This window comes from Ceratotherium simum, chromosome 17, assembly GCF_057802395.1.
Source record: "Ceratotherium simum simum isolate JZ-2026a chromosome 17, ASM5780239v1, whole genome shotgun sequence".
Lineage (NCBI taxonomy): Eukaryota > Metazoa > Chordata > Mammalia > Perissodactyla > Rhinocerotidae > Ceratotherium > Ceratotherium simum.
Genome location: NC_141916.1, coordinates 49,681,130 through 49,690,850, shown reverse-complemented (window position 1 = coordinate 49,690,850; position 9,721 = coordinate 49,681,130). Strand labels below are relative to the sequence as shown.

The 9,721-nt window shown below is 36.5% G+C and overlaps 1 protein-coding gene across 1 annotated transcript; it reads right to left on the bottom strand.

The window, feature by feature from the left end:
• Positions 1 to 1,036: 1,036 nt before the first annotated feature.
• On the bottom strand, positions 1,037 to 8,679 carry MAGOHB (mago homolog B, exon junction complex subunit). The gene is made up of 5 exons (XM_004435366.3): positions 8,529 to 8,679; positions 6,205 to 6,263; positions 5,403 to 5,513; positions 3,372 to 3,454; positions 1,037 to 1,401 (listed from the first exon to the last, which is right to left on the bottom strand). The coding sequence occupies exons 1-5, from the start codon at positions 8,620 to 8,622 to the stop codon at positions 1,302 to 1,304; spliced, it is 447 nt and encodes a 148-aa protein (XP_004435423.1). The 5' UTR covers positions 8,623 to 8,679; the 3' UTR covers positions 1,037 to 1,301.
• Positions 8,680 to 9,721: the final 1,042 nt, after the last annotated feature.

Below are 9,721 nucleotides of genomic sequence, written 5' to 3'. Positions count from 1 at the left end.
TATAATTGACTTATTACAGTAAAATAAAATCTTATAGAATCCAGATTGGCATATGGGTATTCATTTTACAATTCTTTCAACAGTTTTCTGTTTGAAATTTTTCATAATAAAATGTTGGAAAATAATTTTTAAAAACTAAATAGGACTATAAATTCAGTTATAGTAGCCACATCTCAAGTACTCAGTAGCCACACGTAACAGCTAGTGGCTACCCTATTAGAATGCAAATAGAGAACATTTCTATTATCTCAAAGGAGTTTACTGGACAAAGTAGCTCTCGAGTCCAGCTGCTCAGGAGTCCTGGCAAGCCTTCAGAGACTAATTCTTCCACCCTAAGGTCAGTCTTGACTGGTCCCTGAGGTGAGTGGACTATGACTACCAGGACTGCACACTTTTAAAGAGTAGGGGTTCAGATGGAGGAGTAACAGTATACCAGAGACATCATTACTAAGAGAAGTAATGAAAGATCAAGTCTATCAAAAAAAGGTTGAAGGGAACTGGGAAACATGAGTGGGAACTGTGCTCATTAGGAGCCAAAATATAAATAAATAAACAAATAAACAAACACACACATACACATATATGTGTGTTTAAGTCTAAATTTAAAAAAACTTGTTAAGCTGAGAACTCATTTAGTTCCCACAGATACACAAAATATATAGACTGTGAAATAAGGAATGAGGGCATAATAAAAGATGTGCCTAACTCGGGGTACTGACTTTACTGTTGTAACCCTTTAGGCAATCTCTGCTTATACTAAAATATTTAAATGTGAATAATCTCTGAGGGGTTTGTGATAAATGTAAAAAATCCAGAACTTTATGTAAACAACTTCTATAAGACCCAAAAACTAAATCCCGTCAGGTATGGAAGAAATAAGGGAAGATCTACAATTGCCTTTAATGGATGGGAATCTGGCTATATATTTCTACCTGAAAGAACTTCTGCTGTAAGATGTAGCTACTACAACAATTTTTTATTATCTTTAAAGTGAATCAGAGACATAACCTCCTGAAAAAAAAAAGCACTCTCCATCCAGGCTTTGATATGTTTTATTGGAGCACAATTTCAATGAAAGGTGGCTTTTATTTACAGAACTTAATGTGTGGGGGGACTGTCCAACCCACTTGGACCCAGGTGAGGATAATCATTAAGGCTGTTTACGTATTTTCTTATTTTCAGTTTGCATACAAAAAAAAATGTTTGCTTCACATGCATAAAAATCCCAATCCAATGACAAATAAGCCCTCCCTTACCCATCCCTTAATTAAATATAAAAACAACTTCAAAAAACAGACAATTTAGATTGGTTTAATCTTGAAATGTAATCCAATAAGACTAAAAACTAAACATTTCAGGTCCTGTACCAAATAGTAAAATACTCGAAGGCCTTCAGGATCCCTAAAATTTAAAAAGGTAAAAGTTACTTTTTTTGTTCCTATAATGAAACAACATAACTTTATAAGTTAATTCCTAAAACAAAACAAAAACCTAAAAAATTAAGTTGAAGGAATTCAAGAGAAAGGAAGGATTTGCTGGTAACTAAAATGAACATACTGAAAATTGCCATCTCTATCTTTTCTGTAAGAAAAAAAATACAAATTTTCTTCACCAGTATTCATTTCATATTTGAAGTGTATACTTTCTTATAAAAGTAATAGCTAGGCATCACAAAAATGTATAAAGCAAATGAAATTATAAAGGTAGAAAAAATGATACTTATAATACTATATGTTACACCTCGTGGAGTAACTATAAATATTTTGGTGTTTATTTTTTTAATACTAAAATCATTCCCTGGGCCCTTTTTTTTTTTTTTTTAATAATTTTTATTTATTTATTTTCCCCCAAAGCCCCAGTAGATAGTTGTATGTCATAGCTGCACATCCTTCTAGTTGCTGTATGTGGGACGCGGCCTCAGCATGGCCAGAGAAGTGGTGCGTCGGTGCGCACCCGGGATCCAAACCCGGGCCGCCAGCAGCAGAGCGAGTGCACCCAACCGCTAAGCCACAGCGCCGGCCCCCTGGGCCCTTTTTAACATAGCTTTTACCATTACTTTAAAAAAAACTCACAAATAGTTTTTAGTTAATTTAACAATTCTCTCCTTGTTAGACATTTGGATTTTTTTCCAATTTAAGGCTTCAATGACCATCTTTACAAATAATAGCTTTTTCATTATTTGAGAATATTTCTCCAGAATAGATGCTCAGAAATGAAATTACTAGGACAAAGATGAGTAAAATATCCATGACTTTTAAAGCATATTATCAAATCACTTTCCAAAAAACACTGTACCAATTTACAATCCCAAAAGGGTATGAATGAGACATCCTCACCAACTGTGGGAAAATAAATTTGATAGTTTAAAAGGGTCCAATCATTGGGGCTGGCCCGGTGGCGCAAGCGGTTAAGTGGGCGCGCTCTGCTGAGGCGGCCCGGGGTTCGCCGGTTCGGATCCCGGGCGCACACTGACGCACTACGTGGCAAGCCATGGTGTGGCGGTGTCCCATATAAAGTAGAGAAAGATGGGCATGGATGTTAGCCCAGGGCCAGTCTTCCTCAGCAAAAAAAAAAAAAAAAAAAAAAAAAGAGGATTGGCAGATGTTAGCACAGGGCTGATCTCCTCACAAAAAAATAAAATAAAAGGGTCCGATCGGTTTATGAACATAGCATTTTGTAGCCAAGAGTTATTAGGCATTCATTCCTTTCTCCTTTCCTCTAATAAATATTTATAAAGCACCTATTTATGTGCCAGGCACTGGGCTAACTTTGGAGATATAGCAAGGTTCTCAGGGAGCTAACATTCAAATCAGTAAAGCAAATAAATAAGTTGTTATAATTTAAAGTGATAGGAAAAAACACTCTGAGGACATTTTAAGGGGAAAAGAGTGGGAAAAAATAACAGGAGGCAGAGAGATTTTTCACACAAAGACAATGGTATGTGCTATAGGGACACAGAACTTGGGAAGACATAGACAGCTAAAGCCATACTTAAGCTCTACTAGATTTTTTCCATTTATTCGAATTATTAAACCCAAGGAAGAGAAGGACATGATATAGGGCTAATGAGGCTGATATAATCCAATAAGGATTTCTCTTAAATTTTGTGACACTATGTGCAGATTTTTACACAAAAGTAGCTAATAAAACTTGGGCATTTTATATAGCTGTTAGATTAAGATTTTTTTGGCAATCAATAAAATACACTGCTAACTTCTTTGATAACAAGTCTTTAATGACAAAAATCAGAATTACAGCTGCCTAATAAACTGATAGGGTGCCACTGAAATCTTAGCAACCTAGCTATAGTTGCATCTCTATTAGAGATAATAAATTTTATCAATTTAGTCACAATGCTTTAACATACTTACTTTGATTGATTTACATCAATAAGAGAACCTATTTTTGATGTGGTAAAAGAAATATGTTCATCTCCAATTACAATTTCAAGTTCCTGAAAAAAATAAAATAGAGAAATGAAGTTAATATAAAAGTCCACCCCAGAGATATCTGTATTCGTGCTACCAAAATGTCCCAATTTTAGCTGCAAGGTTTCTGGTAGTCATAGAGGAGGGGAAAAAAAAAGAAACGATTTGTTAAACAGAAACCGCATCTATAAAATAATAACCTCATCAACTGTTCAATAGTCCCCAATGTTAGGACCAACCAAAACTGCTTTCCAGAGATTTCATAAAGAAGATACTATAAAATGTCACTTAAGAGTGACAGAGAAATGTTACTTATGTCAGTAAAAACTAAAGGCATCACTTTGAAGCATAATGTAAAAATAATATGGGTAAGCCTATTTTTAATATAATAAATACAAACACATTTACCCTTTCTACCAGGCTCTAAAAATAAAATGCATAATATTAAAAATAGTACCTCTTTAGCACCTACTATGTGTCAGGCCCTGCTGCTAGGGACTTTATAAACATTATCTGTAATCCCTAAAATACCCTTATCAGGTAGGCTTTATTAGGCTCATTTTACAAATGTGAAATCCAAGACTCGTAAGGCAAAGGAAAAAACTTGTTGATATTTCAACCACTAATAAGTGATGGTACTGATATTTGAATCCAGGACTGTAAGACTGAAAGGCTCATACTCTTTTGACTTCACAAAACATTAAAATTAAGAACTAGTAAAACAAATACAACGTAATGTAGATGTTCCCAGTGAGCCATAATTACTGTATAAATTTTTCTCTATATTTTATCTGCAAATCCAAAACCAATAATTAAGAGGCTACGTCTGTGATTTTTCAGGTTAAATAACAGATGCCATTAAAGATATTCTTAGCTACACAGTTGATCAAAAGACCTAATTATGTACAGTTTATGCCACACACAAAATGGAAAATTAAGTAAGACTCAAACAAACATAGCATCTTCGACTTAAAGATCCAATGGACAACTTCTGGAGCATGCCTAATCCTCCCCCACCAACCAAAACAGATGAACACATCACTAAGTGGGTAGATGAAAACACTGGGCTCTCCCTGAGTCTAAAAGAGATACACAGTTTACTGTCGCTGTTTATTTTTTAGTATACATGTATATATACATAAAATAAACTGAGATCTAAACTTACTTTTTAAAAGTGTTTACAATGCATAAAATAAATACTGTTAACTATTACCTTTGCTTTCCTAAATAATGTTTCTTTAAATAGAAGAGTTAAGTTGCTGCTACAGAGTGTCAGCATATTAGATTTCTCCACATTTTCTTCTAGTCAAAGAAGGTGTTATAATGTATAATCCTTGGGAATATAAAAAAGTGAAATTAAATGCTGCTTCCTCCAGGGGTCGTATCTCATTTCTCCAAGAGTTGAAAGGACCCAATTCAGAAATCAAACTGCCTTTCCACAGAGTGAAATGAGGCCTTCAGAGCTCTTCAGAAGCCCTCTGAGACACATCAATTACTCTGAAGGGAATATGAGAGGCAAAGGTCAGTTTGAATAAACCAAATCCTTCTCTGGGGCATAAAGATGCAAATAAGAGTTTTCAAAGTTATAAATTTGGAGACAGTAAATTTTCATAGTCAATGAGATCCTAAATCTCAAATTTAACAAACACCTGTACTTATTCCTAATAAAAGTGATTAACATATAATACATATTATTCATAACAATGTGAAAACATGCTAACTTTGTGGTGACTACAGAGGAGACTGTTCAGAAAGATGTCTAAATTTACAGCTATGCATTGCCTCCTTTACTACTGGGAAGTAGCAGAGAAAATGAGGCTAAGTAAAAGAAAATTAAAGAGTATTTCCCAGGTGCCTACTAAACAGAAAACCAAAGAATCAATAAGGATCTATTTTAAATAAATAAAGAGAAACACAACAATTATATTATCAATTTCTAATATTTATGCATTTAAAGAATCACTAAATACAAACCTGTCGGCCAACCCTGTCAGGGGGAGGCCACAAAGCATCGTCTTCTTTTGTAATTTCACTGTCATCAATAATTCTCTTCAGTTCTTCCATTACACTCTTGTGTACATAAGCCTGAAAATAAGTCATAATAAAAATTTCATAATGCTTCTCTATTTTTTCCCACAACTCAGAAGGAAATGACAAAACGTAATTACAACCCTGAATATTCAAACAGAATATCACAGAAAAATTTAATTATAATTCCAAAAGTACAAGATGGGAGAGAATCATTCATCCTATGTTTTTTCTTCACTCCCTTGCCCTTTCCTTTAATATATATTTTTCCCTCTTCACATCACTAACTCCCTTTTAAAACTCTGTATTCTGCCTTTGTAACATGGGATTCAAACATCTCCAAGCGGTTAATGGTGACAATGCAAAACCTATGAGGTGAACAGAGACAAACGCAAGTGCACATCATAGTGCTCTGAACTTTTTCTTATCTCCAACTTTTAGGCCTTTCATTTAAAGTTCATACTGTGTTTAAATCATGATTATCAATTAACAGCGAATAGAGTAAAATGACAAATTATAAAATGAATTTAATGATATGTTCAAATGTGGGACTACAAATTAATATATTCAGATTGCTTCTTTTGTTGTTACAGATGCTACAATTATACCTGATTTAAGTAGAATCCCTTTTCAATCTATAAATTGGCTTCTTTTTTACAGTACAGCTTAGATATACTTTAGTAAATTCAACACAGACAAGAAGAAAATGAGCTAAATGTAAAAAATTATACATTCAAAAAAACCTTACCTCTTTTCTGATCATGACATCATTTTTGTAATTGCTGTTGTTGGCATATCTAAGCTTTCCTGTGGGGAGTGGAAAACAATTCAATCTATAACAGCAAAAACTGCTAAAAAAAGATAAATGACATCGTAAGCAATTTTGAAGATAAAGACTATTTTATACTACTAATTTTATTAATATTTCCTCCCTCCTAGCATAAGATCAATGTTAGACATGTAGATACTCAAAAATTTACTGGTAAATTGGCTGCAGTTGAAGCTACTCAAATTTTTAAATATTCTATGCCTTTGATATAATTTTTAAATATTCAATATAATTTTTAAGTATTCCACGCCTTCAATGTAATTCAATATAATGAAAGGGCCATTTTCTTAAGCTATGTCATGAACTAGACAGGGAAGCTGAAAAAGGAAGAAACATTTCTTTTAAAGTTTATTTTATGTGTCTGTATTCGGGCTAAGTGATTTACCCAGAGCATTTAATCTAATCTGTAAAACCCTAAAATCTAGGTTTTATTCTCTCACCTATGCATAGGTGAGAAAACAGTTAAGTAACTTGCCCAAGGTCACACAAGATGCAGATCTAGATCTACCTTCCTCCAATACTCACGCTTTCCTCGCTACTCCAAAATGTTCTTTTAATTATTTTCTTTCAAATTAATGTATGTATATAATATGGCAATGCTAATAGTTTAGAATCGTGACTAGGAAGCATACAAACTATGTGCTGCTTCTGGATAAAGGTTGGCCAGTTTGTTAGCTGATCTATGTTTAATTTTAATCCATCATGACTTTTGTACTCCCTGATACATGCTTCTCCTCACACCTAGTCAGTTGTCCAGGTACAAATGTAACGTGGTCCTGATCCTCTAAAATGATAGGTTACCCTAATGAGGTGAACCCCTTAGGAATCACTGTCTTTGTGAGTCACTGTTACTGATCAAAGTATGTGGATGGTGTGGTGGCAGACAAATGGATGAGAACCACTGTTCAGGCATGAAATTTCCCTGATAATATTAGACAATTTAATTTATGTCACTGGATAAAAGTGATATGAACAAGCTAAGTGATGTTCACAAACGCACTGAAAACAATATCACAAAAGGAAAGAACAGATGGAGAATTCAGGTAAATTGCCTCCTTAGCTAAACTTGGAAGAGATCTGAGAATAAGGTGATTAAAGTTTCTAAATAATGGCAGGGTTCTAGTTCCTTACGTTCTGCCTGAAACGTCTGATACTCCTCCCCTTTTGTAATGTGTGATCCTCTCCTAATTTTTCTTTCATGCTTTCACAGAACTTTGTCCAAAGCATGAACATAGCACCTAATACTTAATATCCATACTGCTTTATGGTTAGTTTCATGTCTGTGTCCCTCATCAAAACATTTAACTCCTTGAGGAAAATTAAACAGTCTTATTCATTGTTGTAAATTGAATTTTCGTATTTACACGTAGCCCAGCAAATAATATGCTTTCAAAAAAGAAACGTCTACGCAGTTGGACCGTCCTTGTTTCAAGAAGAGTTCAGTATACAACAACACTCTCTAAAGAGAATCAGAGCTGTGAAAAGATAGACTCTGCTTCACACTACATGGGCAGCAGGCAGTTCCACCTCGCCCTAGGCTCAGGCAGCTCTCAGCAGTCTGACTTTTTTTCTCAGAGGCCAAGAAAATACCTACTCTCATTTCAAGACTCATCTCAACTGTCACCTTCTCTAGAAAGTTTTCCCTGATTCCTTCATGTAGAACTAACCGCTCGCCTTTTTTTGTATTCTTAATACATCCAATGGAGAATAACTGTATTTAAGTACGCAAAACACGCATTTTTCTCCACGTCGAGCGCCCCCCTTCGGAGCAGGTCTCCTTAGTTTTTCTACATGTTGCCTTACATACAGCGCCTGAATGAATAAAATGGATGAATGGGTAGTCGGAAAGTTACTGGTCCGGGAAGACTGTAAGTATCCATCGGACCACTGCGTGGTGGGGTGTTCTTAAAAATGTTCAAGCACGTATTAGGTCGATAAACCAGATGGCATTGAAGGTCCCTTCCGGTGTGCTGATTCTAGGATTCTGATTAACGTGGGTTCAGCTTCTCAGTATCTGGCATGAGTGGCTTTTCTGAATTAATTTCCACCCTTTAGTTATCTTTTATTCACAAAACCAATTTAACCTCTTATATTCCTTAGCTCCTCTTTACTTCGTCTCAAGCAGCGCTTGCAAACCCGCGGAGGCTCGCACACCCCACCCCGCCTCCTCCACGGCCAGCCCCGAGCTTCCCCGAGCTCAGCGCCGCGCTGGGTGCGGTCCCGGCGGCCACTCCTCTGCTCACCGTCGGGCCGAAACTCAAACTCCAGAAACTCGTGTCCAAATTTTCCCTTGTGCCCTACGTAGTAGCGCAGGTAAAAATCGCTGGCCATAGCCATTTTCGTCCCCGGAAAGCCCGCCGAAGGCCTGGCCACCGTGCCGCCGGGCGCCTGGCAGTGACGTCAGTCGCCCAGGATAAAATCGTCACCACGGGCGCGCCCTTTCCGCCTCCCGGGTCCCCAGGGGAAAGGGGGAAGGTGGCGTCTCGGAGAGACCCGGAGGTACGGGATGGAGGGTAGTAGCGACGTGTATGTAGCTTTACTAGGATTGGAAGCACATTACTTTCCAAATTAAATAGATCCAATTATATTAGCAAAGCAGAGAAGTGTGAAAATACGATAGCCTTTTTTATGGGCTTAGGAAGAAGGTGTGCAAATCGCTTTTTCCGAGTCTCTAATTCCCGCGGGATTTTTTGAGATTGGTGTGGCATCATTCCCCTTTAAATGGTGGGATGAGTAAAGATAAAGCCCAGAATAGGTGGCAGACTTGCATACAACACTTTCTCCTGGTAGGTTTCTAACACGGGGCTTTCCCCTTTGGACAAGGATTGCTAGTTATCCGGCAGCTAGAAACCTGTAATAATAGAGACAAAGTAGAAAGAATCCATCAGACAAAAGGTCTGAAATTTTGAAAGGCACATTGACACTGAAAATTCCTTACAGTCATGGTATAAAAGAGTTCCTTTTAATAGCAAAACTTCTTTCATTCAGTAAAGGTTAATCTTTAGTGGCCTGTGGAGTGTTGGCAATATGACTTAAAATCAAATGTTTTAGCCCACGTTTCCTACCAAATAAAACTAAATTGGAGAAGTGAACGAATGCTCTAGTGTGGGATGGAGCTTGAATAATGAGGAAACACAGGGTGAGCTTTTACACAGTCTATTCTTCAAATATTAATGACCACCCTCCTTTTATCAACACAAACTAATCCTGCCTGTTGGGTGACCTTTAACCTCCAGTGGGATTTAGTAGAAAGAGTGGCTGTCAGAAGACCTGGGATTCATTCCCAACACGTACCTCTACCTAACCTTGGTCACGTCACTATCTCTGAGCCTGTTTGTTCATCAACCAAGTGAATATTCTACAGTCAATTTTTCCAAGCTCACAGAATTGTTGAGAGGATCAAATGAGATACTGCATGTAAAATAAACTTTAAAAT